This window comes from Passer domesticus, chromosome 5, assembly GCF_036417665.1.
Source record: "Passer domesticus isolate bPasDom1 chromosome 5, bPasDom1.hap1, whole genome shotgun sequence".
NCBI classification, from domain to species: Eukaryota; Metazoa; Chordata; class Aves; order Passeriformes; family Passeridae; genus Passer; species Passer domesticus.
Window position 1 is genome coordinate 23,306,766 of NC_087478.1, and position 18,881 is coordinate 23,325,646.

The 18,881-nt window shown below is 38.9% G+C and overlaps 1 protein-coding gene across 3 annotated transcripts in view; it reads right to left on the reverse strand.

The window, feature by feature from the left end:
- Positions 1 to 18,881, reverse strand: part of MET (MET proto-oncogene, receptor tyrosine kinase) — a 90,045-nt gene that overhangs the window by 11,944 nt on the left and 59,220 nt on the right. For all 3 annotated transcript variants that reach the window (XM_064422331.1, XM_064422329.1, XM_064422330.1), the window contains exons 11-15: positions 12,634 to 12,852; positions 6,697 to 6,843; positions 4,563 to 4,719; positions 3,638 to 3,778; positions 1,033 to 1,263 (exon numbers count right to left, since the gene is read on the reverse strand). In XM_064422331.1, coding sequence (XP_064278401.1) covers positions 1,033 to 1,263; positions 3,638 to 3,778; positions 4,563 to 4,719; positions 6,697 to 6,843; positions 12,634 to 12,852 — 895 coding nt within the window. The remainder of the gene's footprint in view (positions 1 to 1,032; positions 1,264 to 3,637; positions 3,779 to 4,562; positions 4,720 to 6,696; positions 6,844 to 12,633; positions 12,853 to 18,881) is intronic.

Below are 18,881 nucleotides of genomic sequence, written 5' to 3' on the forward strand. Positions count from 1 at the left end.
CACACTGACTGTTTGTTTGATTTGTGGCTCTTGCCCTGCAGAAGAGGCATTAAGAATATAATTTATAGCCAATTTTTTATCAGTATTCTGATATTCAACAAGAGATCTCTCATGCATGATCTGTAGAAATACTGAAATACAGTTTGTACTTTGGTTACTAACAGGCACTCAGTCATACAGAGTTTAAAAACATCCCTAACAGAAATACTGGCTTGGGCTATGAAAGGTAAAGGGACCTTGCTTATGAAAATGTAGAGGAACAGGAGTGATGAGAGAAATTTAGAAAAATAGGAGACTTACTAAATCAGGGACAGAACTAAGGGGAAGTGAATCAGGGACTACATATTTCTGCAGCTGGCATGAGAGGAATGAGGTGATATGAAGAGCATTTGCTGGTAGGAAACAAGCAGCAAATTCCTCAGAGCTGGTGGAAACTTAAGGAGGGTAAAGGGGTGTGGGCATTTCACCTGGGCCATGGGGACTTTTACTGTATGCACTTGTGACTGCAGGAATCTCCCATGTCATGTAGCAATCCTGACAGATAATAGGCTCCAAGTTTGAGGTCACTTGTTATCCTGCCTTGGCATCCCCTGCCATTTAGGTGTGTGCCTTAGGTTTCACATATATATATATATATATATATATATATATATATATATATATATATCCTGCAGCAGATTCACTCCCATACCACAGCCTCATGGATCAGAAGCCCTGGCTGAGCTTTCTGTAGCCTGGAAAAGGGTGAAAGTGAGGCAGTTGGAGGGGGACCAGCAAGTCCATGAGCTCAAAAGAGCCTCATTAGTTGGCAGACTCCTTCTTCCTGATGGTGTCTTCTCCAACTGATCAGATGCACTGACTTCAAAGGAGACCCCCTTCATTCCCCCCTTGATCCAGTACATGGCATGCAATGCCATAAGAGCTAAAAAGCTTGGAAAAGGTCTCTGTATAGACACCTTATTCAGAATGGTTTATAACGAATGGGTGTGCAAAAAGAGGAGCAGTTTGCAGTGTAAGAGTTGCAGTACCCACCTCTTCCAATTACTTCACTGAAGTGCACAATCAGACTGTCGGCACCAATAACCACGTGCTGCACTTCTTTGACCAGGTCAGGATTTAAGGCACTGATGTCTATGTGGACATTACTTTGGAGAAGTGGACTGGCTAAATCGGAGTCTCCGCTAGACAGAATCGGGGAGAGGTCAGAGTGAGGATACTGGGCAGGTCTGCACGATCCATTCTGAGACATGCTTGGAAACTGATCTGGAAAATGAACAGAAACTGTTATAATCCTTTCAAACTTCTCCTTGAAAAATGAAGAGTTTTATTGCATTGGTAAGAAAGGTTTGATTTTATCAGTTTGGAAGTGGCTTGGTTTTACGGAAATTTTGGTCACAAAGGGAAAATGAAAGTATGCATTGGTAATCTGCCAGCCTCCAGGAAAACCATGTCACTAGAAACTTATGCTTGTCTCAGCTCTACTTTTATGAAAGTAAATGGCAAAACTTCCACTTTTTTGAGGGGATGGAATGAAGCCTTGTCAGTTCTTGCCAAACAGAGGTTATAGCATTTCTAGCAATTGGGAGTAACATGATTAAAACAGAAAAATGACAGCAATATGGGAGGAGGAGGTAGTGAACAATTGAAAACATGAAGCTTTTTATTATTGTCATGTTCCAATTTGGTAGGGAACTTTACACTTCACGAAGGTTTCCAAAGTGCTGGTGACTAGCTGTATTTATCCAATGGTAAATATTCAACCAGGGAAATGCCTAGAGGTGATTCATTTCCTGTAACTGCTGAAGATATTGCAGTTGGTGCTACTCATGAAAATAACATGAGCCATCTGATATAGCAGAAACTAAAATATTTCAGTAAATCCAGGGGTATCTATTTGAGATTTTTTTTTTTATCAACAGCATGTTGTTCAGGTATTTAAAATTGGCTTTGTTTAAAACCTTTTTCCTAGCATTTTGTGTGGCTGAATGAAAGAACTATGTTTAGTTTATACCAGTTTCAGTCTGGAATGATTTCAGTGGAGTTGATGAGATGAATTTAATCCAGGGTCCAAAACAAAAAAAGGAGAGTAAATGTAATCAACAGAAATTATCAGGTATCTTATTACAAAAAGTAAAAAATAGATATACTTTATTTATTTCTGCATAAAATTTGTGACATTTTTATGAAGTGCTTTTATCACCCTGGGGGCTGAGAAACACTGTGTTATTTTATCTAGGAGCAAAAATACCAGCTCTTACAACTTACAAATGAATTTATTTGTAACTAGAGGCAAATATCTATTTAATAAACCCAGTAAAATAATCTAGCCACGGCCACAAATAATATTTACAGCTGCGAAATGTAAACCGGCATGTTTTCTAATATTTCTTTTATTTCATTCTTTGATAATATTGACATCAACATTGCTACAGGAACATGAGATGAACACACACCCTTCTTGGAAGCACTCTCCACTGTGCTTTGCCAGCACACTGTGGCTGCAGGACCACTGGGATTTACCTTCCACCAAGGATCTTTGCATAGTTTTGTCTCACGTACCACTTTCCCTTCTAACCAGTAGCATGGGCTTTTCTTTCCCTTTGGAAATTTTTCAATCAAGAAACTTCCTGTACGAGCTGCTGGCAGCAATTAAAGAATAATAAGGGAAGCTGGGAGCAGGCCTGTGTCCCAGATAGCTCTGTGACTGGGGCTTGCAAAGGTGGAACAAAGATTTGGAGTTATTTCTATTGAGTTGTATACAGCAGCACCTGAAATAGTACAAGACTATGTCTATACCAAAACTAACAATTATCTGAGATATCTCACACACCATAACGTGGTAACTCCTAATAGATAAAGGCTCTTTAATGACAATCACAGAACATGGTCTCCACACATGTTAAAGGAGCTTAGCATTGTGTGATAAGTGTAGCAGACTGCTCTTCTGAAGAATACCCACTTTAAAGTCATATTATACAGCACAAAAATATATTTAGTGTAGGATTATTCTTCCCTGAGATTGGCATAATAGCATAATGGCACATGGCATATGGACCTCCATTCGGTTTTAATATCCTTTTAGCTTAATTTTTAAAACTAACATTTCTGCATTATACACTGTCCCATTTTACAGGAGGGGTATTAACAGACAGAAGAATATCAGTTTACAAAACTCCATGTCCCATGTCAAACCAACAGAACTGCTTTATTATAACTGTAGGAAGTCACTGAGACACACTAAACCTACAACCACTTGATGTTATCATTAAAATCAGGCTTTTCTGAGGGGATTTGTGCATGGTGTGATGGATCTTATGACAACACAGAATCACTAGATACACCAGCTCCTAATAACTTGTGGAGCATACTTTAGAGAGCTTTTACTAATTGTATTTTATTTATTCTTTCAACCTGAGTAAAAGTAAAAATGCTATGGACCTTGATCTTGGGAAGCACCTGAGAAGCTCAGTTAAAATAGCAAGCCTGTGAATACATGAGAGTTCCAAAAATGCAGACACAGACAAATCAGATGAGAAACTGAAATTAGGATACTGATCAAACTAGCTATCATCTGAAGACATAGGAAAATCAAGATGTGTAAAATATCCTCCATCCTGATTCTTAATTAGAGCCATACCTTCTAGAAAAGTTGATCTGTAGTCTACAGATTCGCTTGAAACCATTTCCGTTGTTGGACTTACACTCCTGGCACTCACCAGCCTGTCCAGGTGAGGAGTGTGCACTCTGCCATCGTAACGAACTAGGTCACTTCCCAGATCTGAAGGGGGAGGAGAAAGTGATATTAGAAAACCCTCATGTTTTAACTATGTCAATATTGATTTATCTATTTATTTAAATTTAGATTTCTGCTCTGCTGGGAAGAGGGTTAGGTTCTTGCTGTGGCAGATGTGTAGGACTTGAACTTGAGCTATTTTTACAGTCCAAGATTTTCTGAAAAAAAATCTTGTGTTGAAGACCCACTCTTACCCATACTGGAAGATCAAAGACTGCTTTGAAGACCCTAGGGCCAGCTTCATGGTCTGACTGTGAAAGTGCATCAGAACAAGACTTGGTTGTACACTAGCTCCTCTCCTCCTCCCACCTTACATAGTGCGGCAACCCTCAATGGAAGGAAACCCAGACACAGGGGCCAAAGAAGAACAGTTCCTGATTTGGGGTAAAAAAAGACCAGGAGACTGCAGCACTCTGTGTCTTGCACAACTCATGCATAGCCTGGATGAAGCTGAAGTACTTGTGATTCCATGCATGTAATATACTCATCCCCTCTTCCAAAGCTGATTAGGGAAAAGAAGTTGCTACATTTTCCTAATAGCTCAGAGTTCCTCAGAAATCCTTCTGCCTAAGGCATAATATGGCCCTTCACCCAGCTCAGGCTCTTGCCAAGCACTGAAATGCAACTAAACATTGGGAGTTGATTGTGAAACCTCTGCTGACAGGTTACAACAGGGCAATACATGGCAGTTAAGCAAAGCATAAAAAATTATGTCAGTTTTTAAAATCTAAGATAATGGAATTATTTTATGGGATTGACTATGATGGACCTTTAATTTGTTTCTTCTTCCTTCTCCAGAAGAAAACCACCAAAAAGATAAAAATTAAAATTGATGTAGAAAGAATTCCAGCAATTAGTCCCGTGAAATTCTGATCTTGCCGGATCAGCACTTTTCCAATAACTGTTGACAAAACTTCTTGCTTCCACTGAAATAACAAAGAAAAAAATAGTGTAATGATTTCCAAAGACAAGTAAGAACTAGATTATTAGCACTAAAGTATGAGCTGATATGTCTCATATGTATTAAGTCTTGATTTTGTGATGCTGTACTGTGATAAGACACTGTGAGTGGAGAAATTGTTATATTGATGTACATGAAAACAGAGCTACGTGTTTATGATTCATTTCTCATGTTCAAGAGCTCTGATAGTGACACAGCTCTGTATTTGACACACCACACACAGAGCATGCACTCACATGCTCTCTGGATAACAGGGTTCCACTGTTACCAGATGCTAATTGAAAATGTTAAATTCATACTTTTACTCATATGGTGCACGGAATGGGCCTCTGGCTACATGGGCTGACATGTGCATTAAAAAAAATAGTCCAACTGTCTTTAATGTGTGTCCTTCTGGCACAAATATGCTGTAACATCAAACTCACTCTCTTGTTGACAGCATGCTTGCATTTTAGTTCCCAAGGTCACGTGAGCCTGTCCCTTGCCAGCTTCTAGCTTGATGACAGTTTAAAGAAACAAAACTAAACAAAAAAACCTACCCCGAAAACCAACAACCAAACAAGCACCAAGCAGCTAACAGGGAAAAACTGTTTTAGGTCACACAGCACTAGCTCAGTCAGTTGGAATGCATTTGGCCATCTTTTCTCTTCCTCCTGTGGAATGCATCCCTCTGGGTACTGTAATGATGGATTTGCCCGTCAAAAGAGCAAATTTTCTTCTTCGCTGGGCAGACTACAATTTCTGAGTCTCCTTGCCAGTAAACAAGTAGAAACCTTGTTTAACCCCTTTATGTTTTGTTCTTTTCTGTGCATGAAACATGTCACACATATCTGTTTCTTAGAAGTTAAGAAAACATCACAGACTAGAACTAATTGAATGCAATGTTAGTCCTGGTCAGCTATATAAAAATACAACATATTAACTGAGTGCAACCTGTGAACAAGTATTATTATATGAAACTAGGCACTTACAAATCTGGGAGACCTACACCAAAAGGAGAGCTGCATCTAGTTTTATAGTTTGCCTAATATATCCAATAAAATGAATACTTATTTAAAAAAAGAAATTTATATTAGAATAAATGACTAGTTACCATATTAATAAGTTAAATTAGTTATTACTATTTACTTAGATTGCAGTAGCACATAGGAATATCATTCACAGCCCAGGATCCTGTGAGATGAATGTCATAAAGACATTGAAAAAATAGATGTCCCTGCTTCAAAGAGCTTACATAGACTTTGATCCTAACCACACTTACATGACCAGCAAATTCTCCTTTCATAGTCTAAAGGTAATCCCATTTCAATTTAATTTCTTTATATCTTTAAAAAATACAAATATATTGAAAGATTTATGTCTTATTCCATAAATCAGTATGTCTACAATTTAAATTTGCAGTAGCACACTGAATGACTCAATTGAGACCACCTTTAAAGCAATGAGTCAATCATTTGTCCTAAGTGTCTTCTTCTTACAAAAATAATTGAAATGAAATTATAAAATGCAGACAAAAAAAATCCTTCAGGAAAGATTTGGTCCTCTTGACTGCAGCAGAATGTTTTGTTGAAAAAAGAGCTTGTGAGTTCCAAACTAAACCTACTCCATTATAGCTTCTCATTCTTCCCCACATGTTTCCTCTTGTGTTTGGATTAATAACTATATTTTTATTTCCGTGCTTAGTTCAGGTCCTACTTTGTGCCTAAGGCTTGAGAAAGTCTCTGTAAAAACAGGTAATAACAACAATGACAATCATATTTATTTTAAAATAGCTGATATTATTTGAATTTCTGTCCCAAACAAACAGGGATAGAGATATCTCTGTAAGCACAGGCTTAGGCTGAAATTTTATTTGGGCTTAAAGTTTATTGGTTCAATAGTGACACTGTGAATAATAATAAAAAATGGCATTAATATCTTGTGTGTGGTGTAGTTGCCTCACCTCTATATTTAGCTCACTGTTGGATTTCAGGAGATCACTGGGAACCGTGCACAGAATTGATTCCGACTGCAGGAGAAGGTGTTCACAGCTTTTGTTTCCAACTTTTAGCACCTCACCTTTAACAGCTTCTGAATCAATATAATTTCCCTTGGAAAAAAAAAAATCAATTTCATATTACATAACCATCTCATAAAAGTTAAGTAGTTACAAGTCTGGAAAATATTTTTAATGAAAAATAAATTGTGAAATAAAAGACTAATGAGAATTTACACTGTTCTCTCAATTTGTGTGTATAGGCTTATTTCATGTAAATGCAACTTTGACAGAGGGGCCAGTGTAGGATGGTAAACTTTACAGATAAAATCTGCTGTCGCTCATACAGCTCATACAGACTTCTGAAATTTTAAATGTCTGAGGGATTAATCCTGTTGGTCCTGTTTAGATTTTTGCATAATTTGTTCAAGAAAGGACACATTATGTAACACTGTTGTTTACACAAAACTGGCATTATATTATCCACAAGCAAAAGGCATCTCAAACATTTTGTTTTGCAAGTGGTTATGGTAGCAGAAATGAAGCTTTCAAAAAGAAGTAATTAATTAAAATAATACACAAGTCTGTTAAAATCATATTCCACAGACCAAAAAGGAAAAAACCTTGGTAAAGATGAGGCATGAAAAGTACACTTCTTACCCAGAAAACCTGCTCTCACATCCCAGACTTGGATGAGAAATTATTGCTTCTGATATTGTCACAGTAGAATCCAAAGGCCAAGTTTAGGATCTTTCGTGCTCAGGAAAGCACGAAGATTCATCTTTGGTGAATCTCTGTGTAAGAGCTGCCCTAGCTCATGTACAGCCCAGCTCAAGATGAAAGAAGGCGTATATTAAGTAGGATTGAAGGGGAAAAGGGAGTATGGGACTAATACAATCTATTTATATGGGCTGGATCTGGGAGTTTTCCACGGGAAGGGAGGAAGGCATCACAGCTGACACCACTGTGAAGCCTTGTATATTGGAAAGAAGACAAGAATCCCATTCTGAAGGGCAAAAAATAATCTTACTTTGGCATATGTTTTAGATCTGCTTCACAATGAGACTGAACCCTGGGAAAACTGTAATAAATGTATAGGCGAGCCAGCTTAATGTCCTATTTTGATGGCAAAGCCACGCCCCAGGTAAATGCTTTTTAATCGCTGGCCATAAAAGTCCATTTTGCACTCTATCTTCTGTCTAGTCAAAGCCATTCTGTTTGGTGTTAAGTAATAAAATATTTCTGGGCTGGGGAGCATATGAATGCTTATTGCTTATTCATTTGGAGACTTGTGGCAGATTGTGAGCCATCTCTTTCCTCTGAGTGATGTACCTCATAAGATTTGAATTTAATTCTTCCATCTTCAAGATAAATATATTATCCTGGAGAGTGTGGTTGATTGGTCTCTTCTTCACCAAAGACTAGAATATTTTCTCCACCAAAACTGATGCAAAAATGGGGAAAAAAAAATCATACTGATATTTCCTAAGGCGGTCTTTAGCCAGTTATAAAGATGACAACCTTATAATATATTGTAGTTTCAAATAGATTCACTATGATATCTAAATATATTAGGAGTTTCAAAACGCTTTCGGCAGTGGGTTTGCTTTTCTTGGGACAACAGAATTTGCCTACAATTTTAGGAAAAGGAGGAAATTGGCTCCTGTGAGAACTGAGAAAAAATATTTCCTCTATTCAAACGTGTATTACCCCCTTCTTGGTGAGCAATACCCGTGAATGCAAGCTGGAGAAATTAATCTTCAAGCTGTACTGGGTAGCTGTTGCAATCCAATCTGATAGCACAGCCATCTCACAACTTTTAGAGAGATGGGAGAAACTTGGTTTTAGTAAAGGTCTAAAAGCAGCAGAAGGTGTGGAAATTCTGAGACTGGTGTCAGAAGCATTTTTGAGGCTCCTAAGCAGAATGAGCAGGTTGACTGGAAAAATGAGGAATTACTGCAGCTGCAGAGGTTCCTCTTCAGCTTGCTCAAAAATACCACAGTTTCCATATTGCTGTCTCTTGGACCAGGTTTTGAGAGTAAAAATTTCCTACGCAATGTGAAAGAAGAGTGACAATAGAGTGACCTATAAGGAGGCAAGAAGATTTCCTTAGCATTGTCTCATAAAGAAAGTGTTGCACTGGCTTAAGAATAGAGTAGACAATTTAGTAAGTCTTGTCCTACTCTGAGTTTTAAGACAGAAGTGCCAGAGCACAGCCAAGATGTGCTGTATAGCATGACAGTTGTTACACATTGAATTACAACTAGGCTATGTATTTCTCTAGTGGAAGATTTATATTTGCAAATATACTTTAGTTTCTGGTGGTCCATGGCCTCCTCTGGAACAATGCACAAAGTCCATGCACCATCTTAGTGCACAATCACAACCCCAGAACAGACCAGGCCTCTGGGCTAACTGAAGAAAGATGCTTTTCTTATTTATTTGTTGCTTAGGGTTTTGGGTTGTGTTTTTTTTTTTTTTTTTTTTTTTTTTTTTAGGGTTTTTTTAAGGTTTTTTGGGGGTTTTGGGTTTTTTTCACAGTTAGGATGCTCTTGTCTGTCAGCTGCCCAGCTTGCAAGTCTGGATCAGTGGCTTCTGGGGGAGGCAGAAAGTGGACTCTCTACTTTTCAGCAGACTCAGCAGTGAAACACCAGAATTTCTCCTGCCCTGACAGCTTTCCATGTTGGGAAAGGAGATGGGAGCCCTTCTGAAGTGGTGTCTTCATGGTGTTGAAGCAGAGAGTTGTCTGGTACCACTCTGTCATGACCCCTCCGACTGGGGCATGGTGGGCACCAAGAGACTTGAAAGAGCCACACAGCTGGCAGAGCAAGACAGTGATGATGTGGGACATTGAGAGGCTGGCACTAAAGAAAAGGAGGACTGGCATTTGTGGCACACAGTGCCCTGACTGTGTTTTAAATAAAAAACATAATGTTTTCTTGTGTATAACATTTTCTTGCAAAAACATCTTGTGGTCATCAGGGGAAACCAAACAGAACATTTCAATTGGTACCCACTGTCATTTGGTGAAAGCCAAATATGTCACACTAGATTAGTTAGATTGAAAAACTTGTGATAAAAGCACCCTCTGCCCCTCTGAAACTAATTAAGAAAGAGATAAAAGAACTTTGGTTTGGTAGAACAGACTGTTCACTGAAGCAAGCTGCCATTTAATTTCATGCTGAGCTTGCTTAATTACTCCACAAAATATGATCATGAGGCATGTAAACTTGTGTGTGTATTTTTGAATGTGGGTATGGGGCAAGGGGAAAGTCTTGCCAATATGGCTTGTAATGCTCTTTTGGCTCCTGACTATAGTTTATGAAAGTTGTCTCACAGTTTTGATAGAAGCACCCCACTATAACTAATTCTATTTAGAGGAAGATGTTAAATTGGTGCCTGTTCATGCTTCATTCTAGCAGACCACCTTTCATTAATGCTGTTCTCCAGCTGATTGCCAGGAAATAACATCAGGCTTAGGGAGACATCTGCCTTGGGTGCCACCACTACAGGTCAATACTACAAAATTGTGACTTTGGTCAGTTGTCACTATGACAATCCTCAGTCAGCCTTTCTTATCTAATTTTTTTTTTTTCCCAGCAATACACAGCACTAGAGACTTCTTCAGAGAGAATAAAAGAGTGAGCAAAGTAGAGAGTTAAAAAACCAACTAATTTTGAAGATTATAGAGCAAGTCCTCGTGGATGCACTTCCAGGCAGAGGAAGGACAAGAACATGAGTTGGAGCAGCCAGCACAAGTTTCCCAAGAGTGTATTTTGCCTGCCCAACCTTCTAGGTGGACAGGACTGGCTCTCTAGATGAAAGGAGAGCATTGGACAAGCAGACCTTGGTTTTAGCAAGTTTTGCAACACAATCTCTCCTAGCAATGAAAAAAAAACAACTTAGCATGGTATGGACTGGATGGATGGTATATAAAATGAGTGCAAAACAGATTGGACAGAGATCAAATCTTTATTTGTCAGTGTCTGATAGTGGAACAAATACTGCTTAAGATCTTTTGACAGCTTGGACAAAGGGATAGGGTGTACTGTCTGAGCTTTCAGATGATATCAGACTTAATAAAATGAGTGATATGCTGGACTATAATGTGAAATTAGGCAGCAGTATGCCACTTTAGTGATGAAGGCTCAGCACACATTTTAGCAGCAGCAAAGTCAGTAGATTGAAGGTGATTGTTCTGCTCTGGTCAGCATTTTTGGAGCTGAACTGTGAGAATTGTGTCAAATTTTGAACCCCACAGAAAAAGAGACGTACTGACAAACTAGATGAAGTACAGAAGAGGGTCACTGAGCTAGGAGGGGAGCTCTAGCATAAGATACACCATGCAAGGCTAGTGGAGCTGAGTGTTTTAAAGCTGTAGTGTCTCCATTCTTGGAGATTTTCAAAACTCATTTACACAAAGCCATAGGCAGCCTGACCTAATTTTTATTTTAGCCCTGTTTTGAGCAATGGGGTTAGACTATGAAGACCTCCAGAGGTTCTTTCCAATCTACATTATTCTGAATTTTTTCCCAAATTAGTCCTCTTTCCAACTGGTTGATATGCATGACTTGGAAAATACTGGAAAACACTGCTGTCATTGCACAGAGGCACTGAGCCATACAGCAGCTATATATTCCCAGATCTGTTGACCTGCACACCAGAACTCTTTTTAGCATTTCTCCATAACTGAACAAGAGATTTGCTCTGCATTGAGAAAGAAGTGATCATATGGCTAAGAGCTCCAAGTAGAAAAAACAATGTAAAAAGTAAAAATCAGACCAATTATTCTTTGGTATTTGCCTAAAACACTTTGCAGAGATGGATTAATATGCAGAGTTTGACTGGAACTCAGCATGGCTGACGGGAACTCTGAAGTAATCCTTCTTGCAGCCCAGAAGCTGGCCCACTGGACCGTGTTGGATTCAAAGACAAGATTTCTTCATTGTGATGAGGGAAAAGTTTTGGCTTACAGAGCTATGCAGGAGTGACACAAAGAAATGACCTAAGCATTAAGACTGATTATCTTCCATAAAACATTTTTATAAATTATATTTTACGTAAGTTATAGATATCTATGTAAATAACAAATAAAAAAATGTCGTAAGTATTCACAGATATCTATGTAAATAACAAATAAAAAATTGTCATAAGCATTCACTGTAAACTAGAAATACCCATATTTATACCTTTTTTATTTAATACTCACTAAAAACGAGACTTCAAGAAACTGGCCTCTCGCAGAATGGATTTAACTTTCTCCATGGCACTGTAGTAGGGAGCGACCTGTGCTGCTGAGGACCCCAAATTCCTAAGAGATGCTTCTCAGTGCTATGTAGGCTATTCTCAGTGCACTTTGAATAGACATTCAGCATCAACTTTGCATTTTTCATGGATCCATAAATATTTAGGCTATAGCAGTGACTGATCCTCATGAGTGACTTTGTGCACAGGCCAGAGTTTCCCTCAGCTCCAGAGAACCGAAGAAGTCAGACCACATGTTTTGTGAGGAAGGACACATAACCATGTGACAGTAAGAGCCAGGGCTTACACACAGACCACATATTTCAGGTTCTGGGCTGCTGGCCATGTTTAATCCTGAACTGGTGGTACAGCCTATTGCACTCAGAAGCTGATGCAGCATCGTCCTCCCACGAGGACAAGGAATGCCCCTCTCCCACTTCACCCGATGACAACAACCACCCTGGTACACATATCTTTGTTTTCAGCTCTGCCTCTTTTAAATGGTGACAACCAGGCTCGGATGAATGCAGTGCTGAACACGGTGCTCTCTCTGCCCTCACTTCCTTGGGGCTTCCTTTATTGCATCAAAACGTCTGTTCCACGCTGTGCTGCTGATGTGCACTTGAGAATAATTGAAAAACTTATTTCAGCATTTCTTACCTTAATTTCCAGAACATTTTGGTTGCCTCTTGAGATGAACACTGTCTTTTCAAAATGCTTAAATACAGGATTATTTACGTAATCAAAATCAAAGTACAGGGAGCTGACACCATCAAAAATAAAGAACACTTTGGTCACAAAGGGTGGTTGGAGATTGAAATCTTTCAGTGAAGGTGTTGTACAGCAGATTATCTCTGAGCTAGAGCGATGGCTACATGCCTATAAGAAAAAAAAAGAGGCAGTTGCAGTATCTACATGCAGAGGAAGTCACTGATTAATGCAACTTTCTTTAACAATACACATATATCGAAAAAATAAACACCAAGGGTCTTGTTCTTCTATAACCAAAGCAAAATCTTGATCAGTGCTACACAGCCTTTATGTAGAGCCGGGAGAAAAGTATAAAAACTTCACGTCAATGCTGTTTGCACTCTTGTTGAGGAAATGTTCAAGTAAACAAGCTTCCTGGCCTGATTGTTCACAGCACTTTTAAAGTAAATATTTTGCAGATAATTAATGGAAAATGATTTCCAAAGCCAAGGACCATCAGGAGGCTAGCCTGGTGTACTGAGCAGCCATAGTTCAGGTTACCCAGCCTGTCATGGTGACTGCAACATAGATTTCTCTATCTTTCACTACCAAAGCAATAGTAAGGGGCCAGAGAACCCCTTTGTTGGTAAAAGCCAACAATACTAACTGGAGCAGTGGAAAACAGAAGTAAAGCACTGTTTACCCACAGTGCAGATAACATACTATGTTTCCAGATAGGCACTGTGGACTCTGTGAGAAAGGGCTTAGAGCCAAAGCCACTGTGGATTCTGGGCTGCAAAAGCTCAGCAAAGTGTATCTTCTTTCTAAAAATGTAAATTTAAGGCCCCAGATGTGTGGCACTTGGTGCCGAGGCTCATGCAAGCTCCTGCTGAGAGCGCTGCCTGTGGGACATGCTTTGCACTGTACCTCGGACCAGCAGGGATAAGATGTTCCCTCACTGCAGTGCAGGAGCAGCCTGACAACAGGCACGAAGTCACACCTGCCCTTCACTCTGCCACTACTCCTCATGGCAGCCTGCAGTGGGGGAAAGCTGCTGGTGCACCCCAGGATGAGAAGACCTTCCAGAGGATGCTCTGTGCTATGGAGATGTGATCCAGTACAAAATGCAGGACTCATCTGAACTGCCTTTGCAGTTGACAGAGGGACAACAGCTCATCTAGAGTGGGTTTAATCTGACCCACCTTAGACAACAATCTAATCTTTAATTAGATTAATGGTGCTCTAGAAGAGTCAGCTTTGTCTGGACTGTGAAGGTTTCTACAGGAGTACTTTGTTTATAATGTCAGCAGCCCATGTACAAACCCCAGTGGCAGGCACGGTGTGTGCTGGGCTGCACCACACAAACTTCAGAGTGCCTTGTTTGTTATTGTGTACTCCCCTCCCTGTGCCTGCCTTTCATGCTGCCCACCAACGATATGGCTGAAGGACTTCTGGCACAAACAGAGTTCCTTCAGCTCCACAGAAGTATTTATCTTCCAACTCTACAAACCTTCTGTAAGTAGTCCCTTTTGCACAGTGCCCGGAGAGAAGATCAAACTTCTTTTTTTACAAAATATAAAGGAGCGTATCTGATGTGTGTCCCAGAAAGAATGGGGCTAAGCTCCTTGTCATCATAAATCTTAAATTTGTTCTGCAAGAGATTTTCTTGGAAGATCAACAATGCTCTTGAATACCTTTGTGCATCCAGAAGAGGCCAAAATACATATTTTTCTGTTTTGTTTTTCAAAATAAATTTGTTCTCATTATCAAATACTGCCTGAAGGAGCCTTGAAATTAGTTTAAATTAATGCAATGTAATTTTGTTGATTCAAATCAGTGACATAACCACTCAGGCTGTATCAGCTATATACCCACATTAGCTGGAAAAGTGGGATTAAATTAGCTGTCTGCAAATCAGGGGTTTTTGTTATCACCACAGCAATTCATGTTTCTGTGAATAATATTGTGAAATCTTGAATCTGCCAAGGGAAACATTTTCAACATTCTGAGCATTTGTTTTAGAGCTCCTGTGTGTCTGTGAGCCGTGAATTCGGCACTCAGTTAAATAACTTGGTGGAGCTCTCTGTGATGCTAATGGGACTTGCACGGGTGTATCTAACAGCCCATTTATATTCCTAGCAGAAATTCAGAAATATTTTTGTAACCCCTATGTCAACAAGGTACACTGTGGGACTCAAGACAAGGCAGATTTTTGCTCCATTTGCTTACAGTATCAGATTTTCTTTTGAATGCCTTTTTATACACCACTGACCATATCTCAGGCTTTGTTCTATGATATAGATCTAGAAATTAATTTCAATTAGTATGGAAATAATAAGATGCATCATAAGTATAATGGATGATCAAGCCATACTTTTCCATGATGTATGAATATTTGGTAAGATATCTATCATATTGTGTCGATTCTTAAAAAGAATTACTAAAATATATATAATTATAAACCCAAGTAATCATTATATTTATTTGATTAATGTGAATTCATTAGACTCTTTATCTACTGTAGAGTAGTGATGTCCATTAAATGAATAGCAGTGGTATTCATAACTTTGTTTGTGGCTATCTATTAGAATCAGATACTTTACTTTATCAGGCTGGTCTCTGAAGCAGAAGCTTTCAGAAAATGATAAAAATCTAATAATACTCTTTGGAGGGGATGCAATGTGACTGATTGGTAAGGTCAAGAAAAATCTTATTTGCAATGCCCTTATTGGTACATGATTTGACATGACATTTTTACCTTGAAATTGGTTTTAGCAATTGAAGAATATGACGGTTTAGTTTTCAAGAAATATTGGATTGAGGATCTCCAAGAAAACCCCCCTAATTCAATCTATTGCCTTCTCAATTAAGATACTGCCTATCACCCAGCACCTTTAACTTTTATTTAATTAAACTTTAAAGTAGATTCACTTTAAAAGCTAAGCCTACATTTTTCTTGTGACAATAATCTACATCTGAAGACAAAGAGGAAGAAAAAATATAAAAATTATGGAGCATTTCACAAGCATAAGTAAATGCTATACCCCAAAGGGAATAATAATCCATTGCACAATGCATATGACTCATCACTTAAGGTATGTATTCTTGTTCCATTTGTAAAATATGACCCTTGAGGCAATTAATTCAAACCTGACCTACAGAACCTGAACTTCAGTGCCCAATTCAATTCTTTTTCATCTGATAGAACAACAGGAAAAGTATGAGGGAGGATCTCTGAGTTCTAGAGGTCTCCCAGCAGCTGACCCAGATTAGAGAGGGGCAGCTGGATGTGTATTACAGGATCTGCAGCTGTCAGAAAGGAGAAAAGGGCCAATTTGTTCTTTCATAAAAAGTAAACTTTTGGAGTTCCAGTGAAGAATGAAAGATGAATGAAGTTAAAGACAGACCTGGAGACTGTCCAGCCATCCTTGCCAAAGGATGATTTCTCAATAGAAAGAGAACAAAATACAGGTCCAACATGAAGAGAAGCCCATTCAGAAGACTTTTCTGTGTAAAGCATATCCTGAGGGTTTTTCAGCAAATTCATTACCTTTTGCTCCCATTTCTGGTGGTACAGTGAATGATCCTGATGGATTGGTAGCCTTTTTATTTTAGTTTTCTCCTTGAGTGAAGGCATGAGGTGATACCTCTATTCTATCAGATTATGAGAGCAGAAGGTAGAGTAAAATCTCTCTTGCTCTTGGGTCTGAGAGCCAGCCCTCTGCACAACATGATCAACACTGGCTGGGAGTTCAAATTCCTCCCTGGGCTTGGGATGGTCAATGTACCTTGTAGCACTGCATCCCTGGCACCCTGGTGATTTCACACAGCCTTTCCCTGACATACCCTTTTCTTGGCAGGAGATGTGTGTGAGCTACAGATTCGGCACAGAAAGAAAGATGAATTTTCCCCTTTGTCGGGGAACTCTTCACTGGGATTCTGTGGCAGCTTTGTGCCATGGAGTCAAGAGAAATAGAGGATCCAGGCCTATCTTCGGATAGGGAATCCTGAATATCTTCAATAATCACACATTCACTACCCACACTTTACAGGGAATTTGTTTTATCATTATTTAATACATCTAAGGTAGACACTGCTGAATTCTAAGCATCTTGATGAATATGAGTATGGATTGCTTACAGACTTGTAAATATTGAATGAATTTTAGAGTATTTTAAAATTCTCCTGTAAAACAGCAGGAAATGGCACCTGGTAGGAAAAAATTAAAAAATGCTGAAGAACATTTAAAAACTACTTACTGAAGAGATAATTAAAAGTCTGTGGAAAGAGAAGATCTTGCATAGCTACAGAGTCAGTTGTTGAATGTCATGTATTAAAAAATGTTTCTTCTTAGTTTTGCAGCCTTGCATATCTTGGGACATTCATTATTAGAAGAGATTAGACAGTGGGAATATATATCGAAATTAGTTAATGATGGAATATTAAAAATGCTACGAGAAAGGATCCCCAAATGACCACTTGTTCACTTTGGGAGAATCAATGCAAACTACAGGCTTTCAAAGAAAAAAACATTACTCCCAAGTGCTTCAGAAGCAGAAGAGTCATCTAGCATGACTTACAGCACAGGTTCCTGATCAAACACTATTCCAAACCGTGTCTTGGGTATTTTTACAGGCAATGAAAGGAGAGAACAAGCTGCTTCCCTGCTTGTGTACCTCACACAGGAACTGGATATGTGAACAGAAGTGAGAAGGTTTCTATATTCTTATGCATTCTCTAGAGCTCTTAGGAATTTATGCAGCACTGTCCAAATTTCTTCTTTTTTTCCCTAGTCAGAACAAATGATCAAAAGAACCCATGAAATAGAAATTAAAAAGAAACACATTGCAATTATTGAAACATATGGTTCAATACATTTTTTCACTCATTGAAATAAATTCAAAGAAAGCAAAATGTATTATTTTGACAGTATTAACATAAAATGTAATATAAATACAACAAGTGTGAACACAGTACTGAACAATTTTAAGGAAATTTAAATAAATATGAAAAGAATATTATAAAATGGAAACAAGGCATTTTTTGCTCTATAGAAGAAAAATTTTCAGAGATACTAAAATATAAACATGAAAGCTGAAAAGCTCAACTAAAATTCTTCTTCTACAGGGGGCTGGCATACTGTGCTCAAAACTTTTCAGTCTCAGTGAAACTGCAATTCTTATAGGAAGTTCTTCCAGAAAAACCTTTACATCAGTCATACCACTCACCTCTACCACTGGGATGGAAAGCAGCAGAGAAAAGCAAATGCCCCAGGGCATGTCTGCTGGCTCTGGTCCCTGAGACTTTGGGATGCAGAGCATCCCCAACAGCTCCTGCTGTTTACAGAAATGACCCTCCACCTACACTGTGACTCCATCAGGACTCTAGGCCACAAAAACCTGAGGACAGAGAGCTGACAGGAAAAGGTGAGACCCATTTTAAACTGGGCACCCCCAGCTCTAGGCAAATGGAAAAGGGTCTGGGAGGTGGGGAAAGAATGAGAAGAGCTGTAGGAAACAACACCTATCAGGAGAATTTGGATTAGTTTGGTTGTTTTAACTGGAAAAGAGAAAGGCTGAATCATAATTTAGTGCAAATATATAAAATTAGCAGGAGAGACTGATAATCTGTTGCTTGTATCCACAGAGGGTTAAACAAGAAGATAGGTAATTAGCCACAGGATTTGGGTTAATTATTAGAAAGAAGTCTTTCCAAACCACTAGGTAAGCAGGTAGAGCAGCTCTCCCTAAAGCTTGTTTAAGCAAGATTGTGAAATTTCTTTCACAAGGAGCTTTAATAACAGCCTAAACAAGTATCTGTTAGGCAGTGGTCTGGGTACATTTGCTCCTGGCACAGGGAAGTGGGCCATGCTTGGCTGTTGTGGTCCCTCCCAGCTGCACTTTCCTTTGATGCTTTGGGATGTGCTTCAGTGCTGGCTTTGGTTTTCCCAAGAGCCAGAGTTTCTGAATGCTGACAAAAGCAGCTTCTTGGAGGAGGCTAGTGAGAGAAAACTGAAAAGAAATTGGGCTTAAATAACAATTAAAAAAATGATTCATTTAGCTATCCTCTCCCAAACTAAGGAAGCAAAAAGACACATAACCTCAGCTATAGAGCTTCTTGAACACTTCCCTGGTCTGTTCAGGGAAACAACCTGTCTTCTCCTTTATAAATCAGATAGTTGGTCTGGATCTCTCGTGGAAATAGTTCCTCATTATTGT